Consider the following 24,914-nt stretch of genomic DNA (forward strand, 5'->3'; position numbering starts at 1 on the left):
GCTAGCTGGGGACAATCTGATCTCTTCACCCCTCTTTGCTATATCACCCACACCTTCATTGATCTCTTCGGGAGACCCACTTGCTAAAATGGAGGGGTCTTATTCTGTAGTCTTCTTTTGCAGCATCCTTGGTTGCCTAGATAGCAGAGGAATATAGTGGTTTAGTAGAATTTTCTCTTCATTTTTCTGTAAGTTGTTTATGGAGAGGTGGTGCCACATCTTCCTTAAGCACCAGAGATGCCATTTAATGAGTTTCTTTATGGGAAGCCTTTGAACTACATAGTCAATGTATAAAACAGACATCTCAAACTCACTACCATGGAGTCACTTTTGGTTTGTAACGACTCTATAGGACAGGGTAGACTTGCCCTTTGGGTTTACCAGATCTTGGTGGGAGTAGACAGCCAGCCAGGGGACACTGGTGGATTCAACCCTTGTGGCGAGCTCACAGAACACCAGGGCTCCCACTAAAAGACACAGGTCTAGTTAAAAACCAAGCCAAACCCACCGTCTCTGCATCTATTACAACTCATAGTCAGCCTATATAGGGGTTCTGAGACCATAAATCTTTAGAAGAGCAGACAGCCTCACTCTTCTCCACTGGTGCCATCAGGTGAGTTTGAACCACCGACCTTTCGGTTCACTGCCCAATGCCTACCCCACAGCACCACCAGGGCTCTTTTAAGTCATCTCTTTATTCTTTGGTCAATAAAAAACACAAGACACCCTAATCAGCATCCCTTTTCATCTGCCTCTGGGAACAACTTAGGTTCATGTTTTGGTTTGCAGTCCACATGGAATTACTGGGTGGATCAGGTTGTTCCTGACTTCAGTAGTGAACACCCTGTGCTGGGTGGGGAAGGGGAAGAAGGGGGACGAGCCCGCCCTCTCCCGAAAGGACTTGCTCTCACCAAAGATGACCCAACCAGCATGTCCTGTGGGAGTGCAAGGTGGGAGATAGTAACGTGGGTCTTTGCAGCCCTTGGTTCCTCACTTCCAGCCTTGCCCTCTCTGCACTTGGAGGCTGTATCTTTAGAATGTGGACCATAGGCTACCTCGCTTTTTGTTTTGTGCAGATGGGTAAAAACAGAGGCGGCCTTGCTCTCACGTTGCTCCCAGCCCTTAGGCAGTTTCCCATCTGATAAGGCAGATGCTGGCTCTGCTCTATTGGGGTCCCCTGAGCTTTGAGGGAAATGTCTTCCAATCCCCATTCTCTGGTATCTCCAGTCTGAAAGAACCCAAATAAATAAATGAGCCCGGCAGCATGCAGGTACTTACAAAGGAATGTGTAGGCAGGCACAAATTAGCACATCCCATATGGGGTTGGGTGATTGGATAGAGGGGAGTTTATCCAGGAGCACTTCCTGGGGAGCGGTGGGGCCGGGGCCCATGGAGAGGAAGCTGGCTGGGGAATGGGAAGGGGGCAGAGTTGGGCTTGAAGCAGGGGACCAGCCAGCCAGGTCATTGTTGGAGCCAGAAAAGGAATTGGCTAAGGGAGAGATGTGAAGGGAAGCCCCGGGAGGGGGTGGGGGGAGGGGGCTGTCTCTTGCCAGCATGTCCGTCTGGGGACACACAGAAAGAAGGCCCAGCGTGAAGTTGACAGGATGTGGGAGAGCATCCACTTCCCAGACTACTCTTCTCTCTCTCCTCACCTGCCATCTCGAGTCACCTCAAGACCAGAGAAATAGCCTCTGTGATCAGACCATCAGCCGAGCTTCTACCGCATGCCAGGCGCTGCCTAGCACAGACCCGCACCCTCTGTGGCTGCCAGGGGCTGCTGCGCCGGCCCTGACACACGGTGGCCCCATGCCCAACAGAAAGTAACCCTGCCCGTCCGACACTATCTTGCAGATCGGGGTGTGCTCAGTCTACTCTTGAGGCCACTCTGCGCTCTGAGGGCCTAGTAACCTAGAAGGCCTACTTTCAGAAGTTTCTTCTCAGTCTGTCTCAATCTGGAGGCTCTGCTGAAAGCTCTCCACCCTGGGTGACCCATTGGTTCTTGAAGTACTGGTGGTACCCTCCACAGATGGGTGACAGGGCCAAAGTATATGTCTTATAATCAAGGACACAGATAACAGGGAAGGAAACCATTTGGCCCAGGGTCTCATGGACAAGAAATAGATATGCTCATGGTGGAGGGGTCAAGGCCAGGGGATAGCTCCCTCTTTCCCATGTGACAAGAGGCAGATGACACTGACTTTCTCAAGCAGAGGTGAGTTTCCCCCCGGAGACAGTTGTTCACATCCAGAAACATTGAGGCTGTCACAGCTTGTTCTCATAGGTAGAAGTCATGAATACTGCAAACTATTGTACCATGCTTAGGGCCAGAGATGTACCTAAGCCCAGGATGGCATGTGTTCTGGGTGACACTTGGAGGCGGTGGGTGCCACTGAGCAGATTATCTTAATCATCACAGTTTCCACTGCTGGCTGAGAGGTCACACAGAGATTTGATCCTTTAGTGACTCATGGTACATATATTACCCAACAACATTGTCAACGTCTCAGGTTTCTCAGGAAGCGGTATCCCAGTTTTAATATACTTGTGCAACTGTATACATCTGAAGAAATGGGTCTCATTCTACCAATCCTACCACCAGTGCCCACTCAGGACATATGAGTCCCAGCTCATTGTGTCAAAATTCCCTATTATCTAAAAAAACAAACAAACCCCAAAAGTCCCCTTGATTCCAGCATGCCTTCAATTATTAAAAAACACATCGTATCACCCCAAATTCAAAGCAGACAGAAAAGACTTTGTCATGAGAAGGTTCAGACAAATTTCCATGGGCATCCTTGGGCTATTTTCCCATAGATGTGGCCCTGCCTGGTACAGGCCCCAATAAAGCAGTACCCAGCCCGGTGTGCCAGTGGTACTGGGGTTGAGCAGCTCTGCTCTGATCCAGCAGGAGTGCTTTCCAGATGTGTACTGGGGATAATGCCTACCTTAGCCAGGCCATCCTGACCAACACAGGCACCAGCATGCTTCCAGAGAGAAAGAGCCCCTTCCAGATGTGGATAGTTTGTTCCAGGTTTTGGACTAACTACCTTCCAAATGTGAAGGGACTTGTTATGGGTTGAATGGTATTCCCCTCAGGGGTGTGTTGGTGGCATAGTGGCTACCTGTGGTCATCAGTTTGAAGCCACTAGCTACTCTGAAGGAGAAGAATGAAGCTTTCTAAAGCATTACAGGGGCTGTCTACTCAAGTCCTACAGTTCTGACTCTGGCTATGTGTTTTGTGGTTTGAAGGAGTGTGTTGGGATCCCGACCCCTGTATCTTGTTCACTGGGTATAGTGTTTTAGTCTTAGGTTAATGAGGTCATATCAGTGTAGGCTGTCATAAGCCAATAACTTTTAAATCTATAAGTATGTAAAATGCTTTTGAAATATTTAAAAAAGCAGATTAAAACAAAACCCCAACTCATGGCTACCCAGCCCATTCGGATTCATAGTGATCCCACAGGACAGTGCAGAACTGCCCCGATGGCTCAGGGAAGAGTGAGACGGCATGAGGAGATCTGCAGGGGACACCGATAAGAGAGCTGGAGAAACTGAGGCAGGATTCCTGCCCACCTCCTGTCCAAGGGAGGAGAAAGCTTTCCCCTAAAGCTGAAGCCTGGAATCCAGATGTCTAACTTCATCCACTGCACATGCTCAAACTTACTGCCACGGAATCACTCTTGACTCACAGGGACCCTCTTGGACAAGGTACAGCTGCTCCTGGTGAGTTCCTAAGACAGTAGCTCTTTATTTCAGTAGAAAGTCTCATCTTTCTCCCTTAGAGCAGCTGGGGGCGGGGGGGCGGGGTTCAAACTGCCGACCTTAAGGTTAGCAGCCCAACACATACTCTAAATAGACCAGGGGAACACTGTGTGGTTTAAACTCAGGAAAGGTGTGTGTCCCGCTGGTTGTATTCCTTTACCAAACTCCTCATCTGCAGGAAGCTGAGCAAGGAAGCTGAGGAGCTGGACTGCACGCGGGAGACTCATCACACGCCGTCCATGTGCAGGTGCTGCAATGTGGCTTGCTGTCAGGAAGAGGACTTGAAGTCTGTGCTGATGAAGAGCAAAGCCTCCAGCCCTCAGTATGGCTTGCACCTCAATGCAAAGAAAACAAAGATCTTCACAAATAGACTGATAAACAAGATTACGATAAACAGGGAACAGGTGGAAGTTGTCCGGGATTCTGTTTGGATCCACAGTCAATGCTTAGGCAAGCACTAGTCAAGATGGGGTTCTCTACTGCCATAAAAGTCCACAGCCTTGAGAACCCTGCATAGGGTGGGTATGATTGGAATGAACTCCTTGGCAGTGGGTTAAACCACGCTGCAAAAAGACCTCCTCAAGACCTGGTAGGACGTGATCAAGGGTAATGTGAGAGGAAATACAAGCGAGAGTAAATACTGAAACCCAAATGAAGGCTGAGCATGATAGTGAGACAAAAGGAAAGTCAAAGGAAATAGAGGAAAGAACTAGGAGTCAAAGGGTATTTATAGAGGTCTAGATAAAGGCATGTACATATGTAAATATATTTATATATGAGGATGGGGAAATAGATCTATGTACATAGATTTATAGGCTTAGTATTAAGATAGCAGATGGACAATGGGCCTCCACTCAATTACTCCCTCAATGCAAGAATACTTTGTTCTATTAAACTGGCATTCCATGATGCTCACCTTCCCGATACAATCACCGAAGACAAAGCAGGTGCATAAGCAAATGTGGTGAAGAAAGCTGATGGATTCCAGTTATCAAAAGATATAGCATCTGGGGTCTTAAAGGCTTGAAGGTAAACAAGTGGCCATCTAGCTCAGAAGCAACAAAGCCCACATGGAAGAAGCACACCAGCCTGAGGTGTCAAACAGATCAGGTATCAGGCATCAAAGAACAAAAAATCATATCATTGTGAATGAGGGGGAGTATGGACCCAAAGCCCATCTGTAGGCAACTGGACCTCCTCTTAGGGAAGAGTCAGGGGAAGGAGACGAGCCAGTCAGGGTGCAGTGTAGCAATGATGAGACATACAACTTCCCTCTAGTTGCTAAGTGCTTCCTCCCCCCACTATCATGATCCCAATTCCACCTTACCAATCTGGCTAGACCAGAGGATGGACACTGGTACAGATAGGAACTGGAAACAAGGAATCCAGGACGGATGATCCCTTCAGGACCAGTTGTGAGAGTGGTGATACCGGGAGGTGGAGGGAGGGTGGGGTGCAAAGGGGGAACCGATTACAAGGATCTACATATAACCTCCTCCCTGAGGGATGGACAACAGAAAAGTGGGTGAAGGGAGATGTCAGACAGTGTGAAATAAGACAAAATAATAATTTATAAGTTATCAAGGGTTCATAAGGGAGAGGGGAGTGGGGGGTAAGGGGAGGGGATGAGGAGCCGATGCCAGCGGGCTAAGTGGAGAGCAAATGTTTTGAGAATGATGAGGGCAACGAATGTACAAATGTGCTTTACACAATGGCTGTCTGGATTGTGATAAGAGTTGTACGAGCCCCCAATAAGATGATTTTAAAAAAGAAAGACCTCTTCAAAGTCTCAAGAGCAGACATGTCACTTTGAGGTCTAAGACGAGTCTCGCGCAGCCGTGACATTTTCAATCGCCTCGTGTGCATGCGGCTGGGCAGTGACTACCGCGATGCTCTGGGACTGTGGCGCTGATGAGCCGCGGGAGCCTGGCCTGCGGAAGAAAGAACAGACCCGTCTCGGGAGACGCAGGGAGAACACTCCTTAAGCATGAGATGAGGATGGGGATACTTTGTTTCGCTTACGTTGGCCCATTATCAGGGAGGGCCCGTCCCTGGAGAAGGAGGGGGTGTTTGGAGGAACAGGAAGACCCCAAGGATGCGTTTGAGGGGACACAGTGGCTGCAGCTGTGGCCTCGCACATGGCGACGAGGGTGAGGATGGCCCGGACGAGACAGTGTTTCGTTGTGTTGTACCCAAGGTCGCTCTGCGTCAGACCGAGTTCATGGCGCCTGACAACAACAATGAAGTCTAAGAAACTACATTTCTGTTCGTGTGAGAGGAGGAAACCTAGGTCCAACCCCTCCGCCTTCCTGTAGCTCTGGTCCTGCTGTATCCCCTGGACTTGCCAGAGGTCCCAGCAACCCTGCCCCAGATGCCCAGTGGCTGCCGCCGAGCCCTGTGATTAGTGCCTCCAGGACACTCCAAGCGCCTTCCTGTGTGCCCCGCTCACGGGCACCGGGAGGACAGAGCCAGGAGGCCTCTTCCCTGCCACCCACTCCGAGCAGCAACCCCACCCTGCATCTGCTCCAAGACAAGAAGCTCCCCATCGCTTGGTGCTGCACTCTGTCTGGGATCAGAGCCAAGCCATCTTCCACACACTGCCTTGAGATAGTGAGCTGCAACCCAACCTGAAGGCTGGGTCTTGAACCAGCCACCCACTGGTCTTTCTCTTACAGCAGCACGAAGAAGCTAAGACAGCACTCGTTAGGGACTTGAGTAGACTTACCCTTCCACATGAAGGAGCCGTCTTCCAGATGCGCAAACATGCATTGGGGAGGGGCCCACTCCCAGTTAGGTTCACAAGCCCTCACCCTTTCGGACCAAAGGAGCATGCTCCTGTAGCTGTGGGTGGGGACTTGCCCAGCCCGCTGTGGGCAGGGCCCTGGAGGTGGGAGGGATGAGGAGGAGGAGCCTCTCTTTTCTAGGGCATGTGTCACCTGCCTCTTGCCCGGCCAGTTTGCGTGGCAGCGTGAAGCTGGGGTCTGCTACCCAGAGACTTAAGAGTGGATCTCAGCCCGTGCAAGACCTATGTCGCTGGCCCCTCTGAATCCAGAACATGGCAGATGGGGCACGGGCCAACCCCAAAGGACGCAGAAAGAAGGTGCCGGTTAGACACCCCTCTAGGAGTGAGACCTCATGCTTCCCGGCTTCCTCTCCTTGGAGAGCCTCCAGGTAAGTGCAGGCTTTCCTGGGCTGGAATCTCCTGAGGAGAGGGCAGGATGTAGGGTGGGGTGACTTGCTCCCCAAATCCCTTTCTCCAGAAAGGAGAGCTCTGATTCTCAGCATGATGGACTGAACCAAGTCATTGTATTTTCATGCCTGGAAGGGTCTTCAGGACCACCTACTCTAATCTCCTGGGTCATTTATGCCCAGAGAAGTTCATGGATCTGCTGTCAGCCACGCGGCATCTTGGAAACAGAGCTGGGGCTAGAACACAGCCAACTCTTGTCGCTAGGTTCGAGCCCTATCTCATAAGGCTGGGTGGCAGCTCACTGACTCAGGACAGTGGGTGGAAGGTGGGTTGGCTCTGATCCCAGAGGGGGTCCTCCATTGAGATCTGGCGGTTCCCTGTCTGGGAGCTGGTGCGGGGAGGGCCTGCTGCTCCTGGTCCTGGGCTCCTGGTGCCCATTCCTCCAGGAGTTGGGCACCCAGGGAAGCACTCGGAGCTTCCTGGAGGTGCTAATCACAGGGCTTGGTGGCAGCCACTGGGACAGTATTGATGGGTCCTCTGGTGCGCCCCGAGGAAGGTGGAGGGGACAGATTGGGACCTAGGACTGTTCCTCTCGCAGGTCTAGCCTGGGCATGAAGAAGCTTTTCGCCATCGCCCTCCTGGCCAGTAGCGGTGAGTAAAGCCGCTGAAGGAGGCTCCGCCTTCGCTCCCTCCCCTGGCCCATCTCCGTGACAACGTGACCATGGCCACTCTGGGCTCAAGGCCACTGACAGGCACTGAGACCCCAGAGCTGCCACTTCCTGTCTCTGAGCTTCCACTTCCTGCTTCAGCCCCCAGCCAGCCCTCATCCTCCCTTCTGAGGCCTGTTTACTCCCCGGTCCCCTGTCCACACGCCAGGGCCAGTCACATTTACGAGGCTCAAGGGGGCAGGGCCCGCAGCTGAGCAAGCATTGTAAAACAGTGGTGGGTGCTGAGTGAGCACCCGGGTGGCCCGGCCTAGTCTGAGTGTTTGGGTGCACAGAAGTGTATGATTGTGACTAAAGGGGAGCCTGGGTGTGGGTATTTGCCATGTATCTATGGAGGGTGAAGGTAGGCCTGGCAGGAGGGTGGAGTATGTGAAGCTGTGTGCCCACGTTGGCATCTGAGTGTGAGTTTACGTGTGCTTATTGACGTAAGTGTGTGTTCGTGTGGTGGGTAACATCTACTGACTGTGTACATAGACGTGTCGAGGCTAGGGGTCTCTGACCCATGACGGCCTGGGGGAGAGTGGGGCTAGGCGTCGCCGGGTCCTGCACTGTCCAGTCCATCATGTGGCCATCACATCATCTCCCGGAGGCGTGCCCTCTTTCTCACTAACCCTCCCTTTGACCAACCTCGATGCCCGTTTCTGGGGATGCACACGAAGGGAGGGGGCTGAAGCCTTGCCATCCTCGCTTCTGGGGAGCCTTCTGACTGCAATGCTTCTCAGGAGGGTTTGTTCTCGCTTTGGGCCACCGCAGCATCGTTACTGGTATTCCTTGCCAACACCACAATTTACACGAAGGTCGCGGGGCCTCTATATCTGCGGATGAGTGTGCTCAGAGGAATGGGTGCGTGTGCGTGAGCAGACAAGGTGAAGACGCAGCTTCGCACACAAGAGACACATGGTGGAGGATTCTGCTGGCGGGAACTTCTCTCCCTGGGCACCCCGGGGCATTAGTGATCGGAAGGCGACGATCCCTGGGAAGGCCAAGTGAGGCTTCGGATGCAACTCTAGCCCGTGCCACACTTGCAGATGTTGCGTGGCCGGCCACTCGGGGACTTGGGCTGTGCACTGAACTTTTCCTACCGCCGGTTAAACACTCCCTGAACACAGACTGACTTGAAGAAAAGAAATACCTACAAGAAACACACAAACAAACAAAAACAAGGTTAGACTGGGCCAGGCACGAGGAAGTGTTGGTTGAGTTCCCGCCACGTGGCCTGTCATTAGGAAGCGCTGGTGAGGGGCAAGCCTGTCGCTGGAGCACACAGACGCCATTGGCAGTGTGGGGAGGGCGAGCTTCAGGCCCCTGGTTTTCCTCAGTGTCGTGTGTCTGCGTGGGGGTGTCTTGGTGATGTGTGGCCGTGTGAGTGTGTGCACAAGCATGTGACTGTGCACAGGTGAGACAGTGTGGTCTGAGGTGTGTGTCTGTCAACGTAGGAGAGGCGTGCGTCGGTGTGGTTCGTGCAGACATGAGCAGAGATGGGGGCAGGAAGTGCGCACGCTGTAAGTTGTGTATGTGGGGTGAGTGTGCGCGTGAGGTGAGGTTGGCGAGCACCTGTGTGCGTATGTGACATGTGTACAGGTAGTGTGAGGTGGGTGAGTGCGTGTCCGTATGTGAGAGAAGGCTGTATGAGGTATGTGTGTGTATGCCTGTGGTGGGTGTGGTGTGTGCATGTCTGTGTGTGTCAGATGTGTGAGGCTTGTAGAGGCAGCATGAAGTCGGTGAGTCCGTGCGCATTTGTGCGCGTGGGGGTGTGGTATATGTCTGTATGTCTGCCTCTGTGTGGGGTATGTGTACAATGGATGCGTGTGGATCTGTGCGTCAGTGTGTCTGTGAGAGACTGTGTGTGTGTGCTCCCGTGTGTGAGTGGGCACATCCCTCTGTTACAATGGGGGAGACGCTGAGGGTCAGGAAGCCCTGCCCACACGGTAACATCTGCCAAGGGTGGGGGAGGGACACGTTTCAGGCTGAGGGAGAGAGAAGAGCGTCCCTCACAGATGTGCGCCCCTACTCAATCAAGGTGCTGCCGGGCCAGGTGCTTCCCCCACCCCCACCATTTTGTGATTCCCAGGATGTCCCAGATGCTCTACACAGAGGGCGCTATTGTCCCAGGGTTTAGATTTGGGAACAAGCCAGAGAGGTTTCATGACCCACCCAAGGCTCCACAGTGCTAACTGGAAGCTGGTTTCCAATGCCGGGCTGTCTGCCTCCCTGGCGACGTAGTCCATGGTCGTTCACGTGGCTGTCAGTCCTTCTCACCGTAGTTGTCTTTCACTTCCCCCATCCCTTCTTCATCTCCTCTCTTGGTTCCCTGATCTGCAGTGCTGCAAACCTTGAAGCCAAGGACCAGGAAGACCCAGGTGGGGCACATTCCCCAACATCATACCAAAGAGGAGGGCAGCCCCCAGCGGCAGTGCAGGAGGCAACGAGTGTCTCGTGTGTGCCAGGCTCCCAGGTGTGCACTGCCGACCTGGACTGTCAAGGCTGGAACTGCTCTTCCCAGTTTACAAATGAGAAAACTGAGCCCCAGGGAGCTTTGACTGGGCCCAGGGGTTGGGCTGTGTGTGTGTGTGTGTGTGTGTGTCGGGGAGAAGGGGGACAAACCCAGCAATGCTCATAAATGTATAGGAGGGAGTTTTATATCAGGAAGTCATCTTATATCAAGAAGGCATCCCAGCCCAGTCCACCTGAAGTCCAGGGTCAGATACTAGCTGGAGCTCTCTGCAGATTCACATCGCTGCAGGCCGGTAGTGCAGAAGAGGGAGGTGGGCAGCAGGAAGGTCACAGGCCTGTGGGTGCAGAGACACGTGGATCCAAGGTCAGTGGGAACATGGCAGGCCGCTGAGGGCTCTCAGGGTCAGGTGGCCCATATGGGGCCACCCCTGGAGGCAGGCACTGAGTCCTAGCAGCAGAGAGAGTGAGGAAGGGGTCCCTAGTCTCTTATAGAAGGTCCCCAGTCTCTCTTCTCAAAAGGCCCCTTCCGGAAGGCATCATCAGGCTGTTTCCTGATTGGCAGGTTGGACGCCACCCCTGCTCAAGGGCTTGTGGACATAAAATCTAATTGCTAGAGTGGCCTTGGGATTCCCGCACAGGCCTGTTTCTGGAATACTTGGCTTCCTCCCCACTGCAGGAACATTTCCTGTGGGTCAGGAAGGGGCACATGGAGGCAGGATGGGGCACAGAACCCTGGCACAGCTGGAGGAGCCCAGAAGGTCAGAGGCAGGGTGGGGGGCTTACAGAACCCCACTACCCCCGCCTGGGTCCCCTCTGGGCTCTGCCACTGCCAGGCTGTATTCTCCCTCCAAGCCTCAGTCTTCTCACTTGCCCAGTGGGGACGGAGCTGCTCTCCTGCTGTGGTGTGGAGAGCCAGGTAAGCCCCTGGCTCAGAGGCAACCCAGGGCAGAGGGGCAGGGAGGCCACAGCAGGAGAGTGAGCTCAGCAGACTCCACACAGCTGACTTGGTTGGTACTGAAAGTGTACTTGTGCTTGTACTTGCTGTGAGACATGGGCAAGGGGGGCGGTGTGAAGTAAGGGTGGGTGTGCACACTGGGCAGACAGATGCGTGTCTGTGAGTGTGTGACCAGGATGCATGCGTGTGTTCAGGTGACACCAATACCCATAAGCACAGCAGCCCTCTCCCAACTCGCAGCCAGTTCTAGGTTGTAACGGAAACATCAATGGCCTCTGGGTGGGTCCGGAGATGCCCAGGTGGGGGCAGAGGTAGGTGGACAGGTATGGAGAAGAAAGACAAACCCATTGTTCACAACTGCACATGGCATTTGCACAGCCTCTTCCAGTGTGACTGCCCCTCAGCCTCTCCCCCTTCCCACCCCCACCCCGTCCTGCCTGCTGAGAACCAGCACTGCTGAGAGGCTTGGTGTACTGGCTCTGGGTCCTGAGTGCCCACCAGTCTACATGCTAAGTCCACCTCGGCTCTGGACCTCAGTCTCCACAGCTGGACATGGGTGTTTGTCAGAGCATCCTGCTGGGGGCCTGAGAGGGCTCAGAGAGATGCTTGCAAGGGGCTGCAGAGCACGTCGGCCCAGTGCAAACTCGAACACACTCCGCCTTGGTGTCGGTTCTGACTCAGGTCGGCACGGGGCCAGCCCTCTGCAAACAGCAAGTCCCAAGACCATCTCCCCAGGGGAGGCGGGATGTGGGCAGCATGCTGTTCTTGGTACGTGAGCTCTTAAGACCCCTTGGCTCTCTTTCAGTTCTGCCCATGGCCCAGGGGAGCGTGTTCAACCTCAAGTGCATGGTGGAAGCCATGACAGGCAGAAAGGCCATCCGGGCTTTTGTGGGCTACGGCTGCTACTGCGGGCTCGGGGGGCAAGGCCTCCCCGTGGATGGGGTGGACTGGTAGGTTGACTGTGTTTCCAGGGAGATGGGGTGTGGGTGGGGTCACAGAAGGTCACTCTTGTCTCTGCTTGTGAGAGGGGGGAGAGGGCGTCCTTTCTTCAAAGGATGAGGCTTGGGTGACCAGGAGCCTGACCTTTGACCTGTGGCATCTCCAGTTGCCTTGGACTTTTCCTGGTGTCCACCTCCCACATCTCAAGCTTGAAGGCATTTATTTGACTGCCCAGTCTCACCAGGCAGGGGCTTCTGTCCCAAAGCCCCCATGGGAACAATAGCCACACTGCTCATGTCCTGCTCAGGCAAGGACTGGGGGCCTGCTTCCATCGGGCAGGTGCCTGAACATAGCCTGAGCCTCCTCTAGCAGACTGGCAGCTGCCAGAGCCCTTGACTTCTGCTCCTACCGCCCCATCAGAAGCCAGATCATAGCTGGAGTCACTGGGAGCCTAGTCAATGCATGCTGGCCAAGTGGTTTAACTCTGAGTGGATGGGGACAGTCCCCCGCCCCAAGTCCCCATCTCAACTCGGCCCTCCAGATCTTTGCGTCTCCCTGGCCATTGCACAAACCAGAGGCCGCCTCTGCATGTGGCCAGTGCCCTTCTGATACCCTCCTTCACACCCTGGGCACACTGACAGACCATCGGACCCTCTTGCTCCTGTGGCTAGGGCCCCAAGGGGGTCAGCTGGCAGCTTGAGGAGGAAAGGACCAAAAAGCAAGTCCACAGACAGCGAGGGGGTAGTGGGGCGCTGGCCCTGGCTCTGCACGGCTGGGCTGTGTGACCTCAGGCAGGTAACTCCCTCTCTCTGGGCCACAGTTTGAAAGACGGATCACTGAGGGACTGGGACAGCTGACCAGTGTCTCTGCTGGTGGGGAATGGGCCCCACCTCTCCTCCACCTGTCCACAGGTGCTGCCATGCCCATGACTGCTGTTACCAGAAGCTCTTTGACCTGGGCTGCTTCCCCTATGTGGATCCTTATGACTACACCATCGAGAATGGCACCATTGTCTGCAGTGAGTCTCTCTCCCACCGGCCGGGTCCCTGCGTGTGGGGTGGGGGGTAACGGCACATAGCTGCCAGCTCCACCCGCCTGTGGGCAGGGCTGCCCGCTAAACACGGTTCAATTTGAATTTCGGATGATATTTGCGCATCACAACGCAAGCATATCCTAAATATTACATGGGATGTGCTTATCCTAAGAAGTTAAGTATTTGTCTCATGCGAATTCACCCAAGCGCACCGGGAATTATTATTAGTACACAGGGATGTACTAGCGCACGGCGAGTACTCACCCTAACACAACCTAGGGGGAGTATCCGAAGTAGACATCTACCCTGTGGCCTGCTTTTGTGTTGCTGACTCTGACAAGCCTCACCTGGCATCGAGCGTGGATCTGCATGAGTCTCCCACATCCCCAAGCCAGGGTCGGGGTGCCTGGTCCCCACCCCCGTCGACTGAAGCGCTGGGAAGCTTAGGATAAAAACTTAGTTCTTAAACCAGAACTGGCTTTGTAAACACTCATCTGGGAGTAGGGAGGCCTGGGCGTAGCCTCCAACTCCTCACTGCGCACACCGGGGTGAGACCCTTCCCATCTAGCCTCACCCTGTGGGTGCACTGAAGAGCCCCGTGTTCCTGCTAGTGGTCCGAGGATACAGAGACAGGCCTGGCAGAGCTCCCTGTTCCCCAGATGACTGAAGCTTCCAAGTTCCCAGGACAGGTGACCCGGCCGTGCCTCCCAGCCTGCCCAGGCCTCCAGCAGCCACGGGGCTCTCCCGGCCTTGTGGTCCTCGCCGGGCTCTGCGCGATGTTCTGTAGCGAGGGCTCACCAGAGCGCCTGCTTGGCAGAGACCCGCATCTCTTGTGCTCTGGGAAGCTTCGGGGAACTGGGCCCCTTTGAGACCCTTTGGAAGTCCAGGGCCCCAAGTCTGCTGTCCTGGCCTGGGAGAGGGGAATCCCCTCATCCAAGGAGTTCAGGAAGAGGCAGAGTGTGGGTTGAGAGAGCTCCTAGGGACACAGGCCTGCTGTCCCACAGGGCTGCCTAGGCACATAAGTTACTCACGCAGCCGTTTCTGTGCGGCTGCCTGCTGTGCCGCCCCTCTGCCCAGTTTCCTTTAAGGGAGATCATTCTGCTGAAGGTTTGCAAACCACTCACTCCGCCCTGTGGTTCTCAAAGTGGGCTTTCTGGAGCAGCATCAACAGTGTCACCATGGAAACTATGGGAAAGGCACCTTCTCAGGCCCGTCCAGCCTGATGGACTTGGAAGCCCAAGGGGGTCTGTGTTCTAACCTGGCTGCCTCCTGATTCTAGCATCCCCTTAAGGTTAAGAACCGCTGGGGCTCTATGGTTTCTGGAGGCCCGACTAGCTCAGCTGGTAGAGTATGAGACCCTTAATCTCGGGGTTCTGGGTTTGAGCCCCCACATTGGACCTCTGTTAGGTCTGGGGGGTGCTTCCCAGGAAGCACTCGACCAATAACTGGGAGGTCCGTGGTGGTCAGGGAACAAGGTGAGGCTCTCTGCTCCAAGAGATGCCCGGCCCCAGGACCAGTCAGAATGGACGGGATGGCGGTGGGTGACGTTGACAACAGCCAATCTGTCCTGGAGGAAGTACAACCAGAATGCTCCTTAGCAGTGAGAGGGGCGGGGTCTCATCTCGTGCACATCAGACACGCTGTCAGGAGAGACGGGTACAGGGTACAGTAGACGGGGCGGGCGGAGAAGGAGAGGAAGGCCCTCCAGGAGATGGACGGCCACAGTGGCCCCCACCGTGGGCTCAAACAGAGCAACAGCTGTGCAGGCGGCTTTGCTTCTGATGTGCATGGATCGCGATGAGTCAGAACCGATGCTTAAGAACATCAGTCACAGCCACAGTGGTCTCGGCGGCAGCAGATACCTCGTGCTAAGCACTGGCTGACTTCATAGGGAGGCCTGGGGACGCAATGGGCTTGGAAGGAAAGCGCTTGGCTGCTGACTGGTCCTGTCAGTCACTGGGTCTGAATTGAAGTCACAGGAGGGAGTCACTGCATCCTGAGGGAGGTCTGGTGGGGGAATCGGCCCCTACCACAGCTCTGCTTTGCACTCACTGGGGTTCTTACCCAGGTGCACCCCCCTTTCTGGGCCCTCAGCTTCCCCAACGGACAAATGCCCTGACCGGGCTGGACACGGGGTGGGTCCATGGTAGGGAGCATTGTAACCACCTGGGCTGGGGTGACTTCAGGCCCAGGACCCCCTTTGGGAAGACCTAGGACCCCAGGTACATACCTTTCTCACCCCAGCTGGGCGGCCACCCCTTCACCCACAGCCTTTCCCCCCTCCCCACGCCCCGCAGGCGAGCACCAAAAGACAGAGTGTGACCAGCAGACGTGTGCGTGTGACAAGGACCTCGCCCTGTGCTTCCAGAGCCAGGTGTACCACGAGGAGTACCGCAACTACCTTAACATCCACTGCCAGAGCTCCCGGCCCCCCTGCAGCATCTACGAGCAGCCCCAGGAGGAGGTCACCTGCGGACAGACACGCCTCCCCAGCACTCCCCACCCCCCCTAGCACACCTCACCTCAGAGAGAGGAGGCATTGGGGGCGGGGGGGCGGCATCTTCTGGTCTGGGCAAGCAGAGGGAGCAGGTGTTGGGGGTGGAAGGATGGGGGTGGGGTGGGGGTGGCATCCAAAAACTACCTCCTCCCTGGTGTCCTTGTAAGCCCAGTCCCCCAGGTCAACCCCGTGGACCCTGGAAGGCTGGCCCTGGCCCCAGGCCCCTCAAGTCCAGCAGCCAGCCATAGCTTTTCTGCTCCTGGCCCCAGGCCTGGTGGGTGGGAGGTGGGCAGCACCCTCTACCCCCCTGAGTGTGAAGGGAGGGGCCTCCATGCTATATCCAATGCATTTCCTCAGCCGTGCCCTCGGCTCCCAGCTTGGTGTGCCCGGACCAAGAACCCAGGTCCTGAGGCCTGGAGGGGGTGTGTGTGTGGTCTGGAAAGCTGGTGGCTCACCCCTAGAGCAAGTGGCCCCAGCCCGTTTCCATGAGGTGGCCTGGATTGGGGGTGGGGGTGGGGGGCTGGCTTAGACACAACAGGATGGCCACACGCTGAGATCCCAGTTTCCCAAAGTGCACCTGGCAGAGGCTACAGGGCACTCTCCTAAGTGCCTGGGATAAGAGGGGGCCCCTCAGAGATCTTCTGACACACACACATGGTGGGGGTTCCCTTGGCCCTCATTGTCCTGAACCTGACCCCAGGCCCTGACAAACAATGAGGGGCCCGTCCAGCCCTCTAGCCCCACTCTGTCACAAGGCAGGCAGCAGCCAGGAGCAGAAAGACCCAGCCCCCCCCCCCCCCTTGCTCTGGATTGCATGCAGGCGAGGAGGATGGGCCCCTCTGGAGAGAGGATGAGGGGCCCATGAAGGGGGGGGGCGGGGTGTGTGCACAGAGGTTCTGGCAGTGTGTCTTGGGCGTGTGGGACCGAAGGCAGAGGTGGGGGAGGGCTAAGGTCTCTGAGGGGCAGTTACACCTCCCCCAGTGCTCTCTGTGTCACCCCTTGACACCTTAGGGTCAGTGGCCTCCAGGCAAACAGCTCGCCCTGCCTCCCCCTCCCCCCAGCTCCTCCCTCAGCAGGTGGCACCTGGAGGACCCTTGCTGTGGAGACAATGGCTGTGGAAAGAAGGCAGGATCGGAGAGAAGCCCAGGACTCAGCAACTTCCACAGCGCCAGCTTTGAGGACAGAGGAGGACGGGGCAGTGTCCACTATGTGGGGGAGAGACCTTGGGGCTTGCAGGCCTGGCTGTCTGCTGACTGGCGTCTGAGGGCTCTGCCCCCTCCCACCACCACCACCACCCCCACGTTTCCCTCCCTGAGACCTCTGAGGAGCCCAGCTAAGACTCCTGTGTCCCTGCCCGTGGCTGGCTGCCCCCCATCTCTGAGCTGAAGTCCCACCCTGGCCACACCCCATCTCTGAGCTGAAGCTCTGCCAGCAGGGCTGGAGCTACAAAGGCATCTGGAAGTGGAGACTGGGGAGCCTTGCCCCTTACCTGGCCCTGGCCCAGCCTCTGCGCAGCAAGAACTTCCACTGTGCCTATCCACACGTACACCAGGGCCTTCAGGTGGGCTGAATCTGGCCCCCACCACCCCTCTAACCCAACACCCTTCTCCAACCAAGAAAGCCCTCTCTGCGTGGCCCTGGGGGCTGTCCTCTAGCTCCCGACACACAGCAGCTAGCACTACCTGCCCTGTGCTGACCCAGCAGAAGGCAAAGGTGGGCAGTAGTGCTGCAGCCACCAACATGGGATACTCAGCTGGACAAGTGAAGAGCTTCCGGGCAGCCCTTCCCAATCACCATGCCCTGTCCTGTGGGACAATCGAGGGCCAGAAAGGGCCAGTCACGTGTCCGAGTCACACAGACGATAGAGAAGAGGCAGAGCTGGTGTCTGCCTTCCCTCACCCCTCCTCAGTGATGGCTTGGAGTCCAGTGGGCAGTGGGGCGAGAAGCCAAGGTCCTGGATAGATACTGCTTTGCTCTGACAGTGCCCCCCACTGCCCCTACCTGTGCCAGACCACACAGAATCCCCAGCAAGGACTTCAGTTCTGATGTTACTCACACAGCGTAATTCCACAGAGGGGCAGGGACCCCAACAGCGAGCACAGTGGAAAGGTACTGTCTTTCAATAACAGTAGCCTGTGCAGGTGAGGCCATGTGACTCACAGCATCACGGTGATCCTGGTGACAACTTGGATCTACTGGTCAGCAAGTCGACTGGCACCGGGTGTCAGCCTTGGGTGCATTGGTCAAGCCGGCCTTCCAGAAAAATTCTTTCCTTGTTAGAACCAACCGCAGGAGTGTCTCTATTTAGATAATAAATGTCTGCTGAAGCACCGCCCACAAGCTTGACGGAGAGTCCTGCTGGTGCCACCACCTCTGTCAGGGTCAGCACCCCCCCCCCCCCCGCTCAGGGGCCCCTCCCAGCCGTGCTGTTGATGTAGTGAGCTTTGGTGACAGCCTCCCCACCCCCTGCTGCTGTGAAATGGGTCACAGGCCTGTCACAACAGCCCCCCCCTCCCAGCAGGCAGGAAAGGGGATTTTGAGAAGAATGGTGGGGGGTGGGGGGACTGGGTGAAAGAGAAGGTCCTTGTACTGACTGAATTTGGAGCAAAGATGCTCATTGGAAAGAAAAGTGAGGTGAGGCCATTGAGACCAGGGGATGCACAGGGCCGGCGAGCAGGGCCCCAGGTTCTAGTCCTGCTCCATCCGTCTCTGAGTCGGGGCCCTGGAGCGACCAAACCCAAATGCTTCCCAAGCTGCGCACTTTCCTGGTGACCTCTCAGGTGGTCTCTGGGGGATGCATAGGCTGAGCTGTTAAAGTTCTGTCCCTCACCCCACCCCCCACTCAATCTGAAATCAGCAGCCCTGGTTTTCCCGTGTGATCAATCGATCGGTAGGGGCAGTTTTCCCACAAGAATCTCTAAGATGAAAGAGATCCTTCAGGCGGAGAACCGTGTGAAGCTTGCTCATGAGATCATTCGCCGGTCCCCTCAGTCCAGGGGCTCCACTGTGGCGTCCCGGGCACAGGGCAGGGCTGGGCTCAGACGTAGCCTTTGCCAAGCGTGTGAGCTGATGGTCAGACATGTGGTGCCGGAGCAAAAGACCCCTCCCACGTTTCAGTTAAGATAATCCCGTCGCCGCCTTCCTCAAATTCAGACCAATTCTTGATGCCCTATATGCTCTGTAAGGTTGTAAATGGCTGATTTATTGGAAGCAGACCACCAGGCCTTTCTTCCTAGGCACACCTGAGTAGACGTGAACCTCCAACCTTTCAGTCAGGAAATGAACATGTTTGCCACCTGCACTCTTCCTCCTCCCACCATCCCCTCGCCCACGGGGATTCTGTTGTATCATCATCCTCATTATTTTAGTGCTAAGGCTTGACATGAGAGGATTTCACTGGCTCTTCACCGGCGGGGGGGCTGCCATCTCTTTTCCCACCCCCCACTCCTTAATTCTGCAGGTGCCTGGAAGGACCCTCCAGGGAGTGGCTGTCGACTGTTTTCTAGAACTTGAGCGACACCTAGCGGTTATTAGAGGTCACCACTGCTCCTGCACCCAAAGTGTCCCCGCCTGTTGAGAGCCCATGTCCCAGGCTGGTAATGCCCAGGAGACCACCAGGAAGTGATCAGGCTCACCCTAGCCATTGTCCTGTGAAAGAGCGCAGAGTCAGGCTCCCCTCAGGCTGCATGGCCTTGGGGAAGTCACTTCATCCTCTGAGTCCTGGTCCCCCATTCTATAAAATGTGGACACAAGGCAGTGTGTACTGTGGGTTTGGAGGGGAAAGGAGGTCTCAGGAAAGAAGGCTCTTGCCCAGGGTCTGACGTAGAGAGAGACTGTGGCCTTGACCACCAGGGCCAGGTGGGGAAAAAGCAACAGGGAGGAGACAGGAAGCAGGACATCTTCTCTATTAGGGACTGAATTGTGTTGCCCCCCAATGGGTCAGAATCCTAGCCCCTACACCCATGGGTATGACTCAAAATTAGAAGAAATTGCGGTAAACATCCATTAAAAATAGGAATATGGAAGGTACAGGTATGAATCTGGGGACATGAGGAGTTGTCAAAATGAACTGGAATGCTTAAAAATGGAAACCCTAGGTGTGAGTGGGCTGCAGTGGACTCACATTGCCCCCTTTTGACTCAGACAAGGCTGTGGCCTGCTCTGCCGGGAATGACAGATTGAGGGTGATCAGCCTCACTGTCAACAAGCACGTGTCAAGCTCTGTCCTGACATGCGATGCTGTGCGTGACAGTGTCTAGTAGACAGGCCCGTTACGATGACAACTGTTCTATTTTTATGCACCAACCACGAGTGCTAGGGACGGAGCCATTGAAGATTGTGTGAACCAGCCCGTCATCTGAAAGAGCGCTGGTGGCGCAGTGGGTAGAGTGCTTGGCTACCATCAAACGGAAAGATAGAACTTAACAAGATCAAGGACCGTGGCCAATGCACTTTTCAACAGCACGCATGGAAACTGTATACACGGCTGTCACCAGCCGAAACACACAGGACTCAAATCAGTAACAACCGGGGAAAGAGAAACCCAGTACTACGAATCAAAACTAGGCCAGGGGATTGCTCACAGCCAAGTTCACAGCTTATAGCTTTCCGTGTGGATTACACCACCATATAAAGGCCACACAGCTCCTCCTAACTGGAACCAATAAACTCCATCGTGACAAACGGAGAAAATATTCAACTTGCCAAGGAACTGATTTTGCTTGGATCCACCATCAATTTCCATGGAAGCAACCATCGAGACATCAAAGAACGAACTGCTACTCAAGACCTCTTTAAAGGGTTAAAAAGCAAAGCTGTCCCTAAGGTGTGCCTGACCAAGCCCCGGTGTTTTTCATTGCTTCTTACGCAAGTGAAAAGTGGAGAGTTGAGGAAGATCAAAGAGGAGTGGATGCATTTGAGCGACGGGGTTGGTTATGAGTTTTGAATTTACCTTGGACAGAAGAGCGTGAGTTGATCTGTGCAACTGCGTGCTCCTTAGAAGCTGTGACGGTGAGACTCTGTCTCACTAACTTTGGACCTGTTCCAGGGAGGGACCAGCTCCTGGAGGACATTCTACTTGGTAAAGCAGAGGGGAAAGAGGACGGGTAGAGGTAGTGCTGCCACAGTGTCTCTCTACGTCAGACCCTGGCCCAGAGCCTTCTTTCCTGAGACCTCCTTTCCCCTCCAAACCCACAGCACACACTGCCTTGTGTCCACATTTTATAGAATGGGGGACCGGGACTCAGAGGATGAAGTGACTTCCCTCATGCCGAGACCCTTACAGTGCCTCAAGTTGTGGTGACTCCCCAGCCACCAAGTTATTTTCATTGCTATGTCATAACTGTCGTTTTGCTACTGTGATGAATCATCTTGTAAATATCTGATCTGCAGGATGTATTTTCATGGTTAGAAATCGAATGTCATTAAAGCATAGTGATGAATCACAAAAACAATATGCCATTCTATAATGGTGAAATGTTGAGTTCTAATGACAAATAAATGAAAGTTTGTCTTGAAGCATGGTGTAGCATGGGTAACAGTCTTAAAAGAACAACAGTAAACGACATTGTGACATTTTGCGACAGTATGCGTAAAAAGCGAACATCAGTGTGAAGGTTCAGATAGATAGCTTCTTTCTCACCAGATTAGAAATTCTCAGGGCCGTCTTTGCAAGAGCACAATGAAGATCGTCTTCCACAACAAGTCTACTTCTGTATTTAGACTTGATAACCAACAAACTGGAAGAGCCTGTTTCACAAAGATATGTTGTTGGAAATGGAAGAAGGTGGTGGATGTGATGGGGTTGGCACGATGATGTCATCACGCCGGGTACTCGTATGTGGACGTATCTGCCTGTGGGCAGACCCGCCTGGAGACAGATAGAGGAGTGGTGTCTCAGTTCCTAAGATCATGGGAAATATGTGCTCTCCAATGGTCTTAATTGTTCGACCCCCACCACCTCAAGGGTCCCTAAAAGCAGTACCCGAAGTTGTATTCCCCGTGGGAGTCGTTTTCTTTGTTAGGTGATGTCCGTGCAGGGTGAGTCACAGCAGCAAGCAAAAATGTACAAAGATGGTGCGAAGATGCAGCCAAGACGCTGAGGGAGGCCCGGGCTAGAGAAACCTAGATACGATTTCTCCCCAGAACTGACGGAAAGGATCTCCTGTAGAGCTGGTGCCCCGAATGCAGATTTCCAGCCTCTTAAACTGGGGGAAATCTGTCTCTGTTCATTAAAGTCACCCTTCCAGCAGGATTAAGAAACTAAAGCCGAGCTCACTGCAATCGAGTTGACGTCGACTCACAGTAACCCTCTAGGACAGGGTAGAACTGCCCCTGTGAGTTTCTGAGACTGTAGCTCTTTATGGGATTAGAAAGCCCCGTCTTCTCCCCAGGAGTAGACTGGTGGTTCCCAGCTGCTGACCGTGTGGTTAATGACCACATCACCAGAGTTCCTAAGAAACTGAGATGGTGCCCAAAGTGGAAACCTTTACAGAGGTGAATTTGTGGCTTAGCAAGAACATCTGGCTTCCTCCTGTGGGTGTGAGGAGGAAAGGGAGAGAGACGGAAGGAGAGCGAGGAGGGGAAGGGATCGGTGAGGCAGGTCTGTGGACACTTCTTGTCCCCGGCTCATAGCCAGGCACCTGCCACTTGCCAGCCCTGTGCCTTGAAGCTCCACACCCTCATCCTCAGAGGGACTTGACTTTGATGGGGAGAGGTTGCCCTCCCTCCCCCGAGGTTGGCATGGCAACACTGCCTGTCAGCTCTCCCCCTGTGGCTTTCTAACAAGCAGCTGATGCCACCAGCAGTGAAAAGAGCAGAGTTCTAGAAGGAAATACTAAGGTAGTGTTGGGCACCAGTGGGCAGGGGTGCCGGGCATCGGGAGGCAGGGATGTCAGTATGGAAAGGCATGGCACGTCACTCTACCAGCCGCAATTCTATCGGAATATTCCTGTCCACCCTTGGCATACAGACTGGGATCCCAGGATGTCCGGGCCCAAGATAGCACAATAGGATTTATTGGACCCTTTCTGGAGGCAGATGCTATGCTCAGAGATGGGAGTGTGTACTAGCTCATTTAATGAACCCTTTCATCAACCCTGCAGGCACCAAACCACTATTGTAGAATCAATTCTTCGTCAGGAAGGCTCCACGTATGTCAGGGTAGAACCGGTGCCCAAGACTTCCAATGACTGGGAGTTTTGGAAGTAGGTTGTCAAGACTTTCTTCTGAAGTGTCTCTGGATGCCCCCAAACCTCTACCTTTTTGGTTCGCAGCTGAGTGTGTTAACTGCACCATCAGGGAACTTCAAGCCCACCAAGCCAATCAACCAAACCAAACCAACACAACACAACCCAACCCAAACCACACCAACGCAACTCAACCCAATCCAAATCAAACCAAGCCAACCCAACCAGTCACACCAACCCAACTCAACCCAAGTCAACCCAAGCAAACCCAACTCAACCCAACCAGTCACACCAACTCCTCAAACCAAACCAAGTCAAACCAACCAACCACACCAACCAAATCAACCCAACCCGACCCAATGCCACTCATTCCGACTCATAGGGACCCTAAACGGCAGAGTCTCCAAGGTTATAAGTCTGTACAGGAGCAGAAAGCTTCATTTTTCTTCTCACAGAGAGACCAGAAGGTTCGAACTGTTGACCTTGAAGTTAGCAGCCCACTGTGTATTCCACTGCACCACCAAGGTTCCTTCTGACTTCCCCAGGAAGAGGCTATCCTGGTTTCTTTGCTTGTAAGGGAGGAAATCCAAGCCCAGAGAAGCCAAGTAAATTCCTCAGTGGAAGAATTTGAACTCAACCAAACCGAAACTCAACCAAATTAACTGTGAGGGAGTCGAGCCTGACTCATGACTGAACTTGGGAACCTTAGCCTCAGAAAAGTTCTGGTCTTTGGTTTGTGAAAGGGATGGTGAACAGGAGATTTAGAATCAGAGGACACAGATTTGAGTCCCAGCTCTACTGTCCCCTAGCTTATGACCTGTAACGTGAAGGTGACAAACTTCTGAGATCGCACAGGGGTTACCTCCTCTGAGACTCTGCAGGACTGAATTGATTCCCTGTGGGATCAACACTGGCTTTGAGTTACTTGTGGGTGGCCCTTAATGAACCCTTTTACCATACCGAGCCCCAGTTTCCTCCTCTATAAATTGGGAGTTTCAAGAGCACCTGTCTCCTCAAAGGTCCAGGTATGCCATGTAGGCCCTTTCTCTGTGCCTGGCATAGGACAGCATTCAGTACCTAGGGGGTGTTCTTCCCAGAAACTGGGGGAACCAGGTGCTTGGAGAACCAGCCTTTGGAACTTCCTTCTTCCCCACTCAGGATCTCAGGACCTGGGCCATGTCCCTGGCCTCCAACCTCCTTTGTCCTTCCACCTGGACATGACTTTGACTTTCAGTGATCTCAAGAATGCCTTATTCATCTCATGGACCCTCAGCCCAGGCACTCACTGACCCAGAAACCCAGCCACCACCACCCCCCACATTGCTGATCCTCTGCAAGGTCTGCAGGCATGGTTCCTGACCACATGCCACACTGCGCATCCCAATGCCTTTCATGGTTTCTCCAGCATCCCAAGAGTGGGGAGAGGCAACAATCACTGCCTGCCTCAGGTCACACCTGCTGTCAGCCGCGGAAAGTAACAGCTTCTGGTGGTGGTGGTAGGGGGGTGGGTGCTGTGCCCAACCCCTTGCCCCGAGTAGATCATCAAAACCACCAGCCGCTCCGTGGAGAAATACGAGGCTTTCTACTCCCATAAGGCGTCATGTCTTGGAAGCCCACGGGGCAGTTCTAAGCTGTCCACAACGTTCCCTCTGTGTCAGACTCGAGAGCAGTGAGAGAGGGAGAAGAACCTAGATGTCTTGACGATTAAAGACCAATTATATCAGCACCTTGATGGGACTGAACCAACCACAGCAGAACTGAGTGACTTCAAACAGCAACTTGTATCTTAACACAATTCCGCACGCTGGCGATGAAGGCTGGACTCAGCTGGGCAGCTGTTTGGATCTCAGCTCGGTTCTGGGTGGGGGCAACTACAGGCTATCTTCTCTGATCTTGGCTGAGCTCACGCACCTGTCTGAGGTCTTGGCGGAGGTAACTGGGCTGATACTCCCATACTCCAGCAGGTGAGCCCAGACTTGCCATCTGACAGAGGCCAGAGCCCAAAGAGAGCCGGAGGAGAGGTAGTGGGGAAAGTACATCAGACCTCATGGGACTCAGAACTGGGAGACCATCACTTTCGCTATAGTCAGTTGACCAAAGTAAGCCACGAGGGGAGTTGAGACTCAAGTGATGGAGAAATAGACTCGACCTCGCTTACCTTGGGAAAGGCAA

The 24,914-nt window shown here is 54.4% G+C and overlaps 1 protein-coding gene across 1 annotated transcript; it reads left to right on the plus strand.

The window, feature by feature from the left end:
• The first annotated feature begins 6,817 nt into the window (after nucleotides 1–6,817).
• On the plus strand, nucleotides 6,818–15,570 carry PLA2G2F (phospholipase A2 group IIF). The gene is made up of 5 exons (XM_075538414.1): nucleotides 6,818–6,933; nucleotides 7,551–7,603; nucleotides 11,892–12,036; nucleotides 12,937–13,043; nucleotides 15,356–15,570. The coding sequence occupies exons 1-5, from the start codon at nucleotides 6,818–6,820 to the stop codon at nucleotides 15,568–15,570; spliced, it is 636 nt and encodes a 211-aa protein (XP_075394529.1).
• The last annotated feature ends 9,344 nt before the right edge of the window (nucleotides 15,571–24,914 follow it).

This window comes from Tenrec ecaudatus, chromosome 1 (assembly GCF_050624435.1).
Source record: "Tenrec ecaudatus isolate mTenEca1 chromosome 1, mTenEca1.hap1, whole genome shotgun sequence".
In the NCBI taxonomy this organism is placed as follows: Eukaryota; Metazoa; Chordata; class Mammalia; order Afrosoricida; family Tenrecidae; genus Tenrec; species Tenrec ecaudatus.

Excerpts from the sequence above, each read along its gene's own strand:
- PLA2G2F (XM_075538414.1), top strand. The coding sequence starts at position 6,818 with ATGGCAGATGGGGCACGGGCCAACCCCAAAGGACGCAGAAAGAAGGTG. Across the intron at positions 7,604-11,891 it reads CGCCCTCCTGGCCAGTAGCG|TTCTGCCCATGGCCCAGGGG; the intron begins GTGAGTAAAGCC and ends GCTCTCTTTCAG. Across the intron at positions 12,037-12,936 it reads CCCGTGGATGGGGTGGACTG|GTGCTGCCATGCCCATGACT; the intron begins GTAGGTTGACTG and ends ACCTGTCCACAG.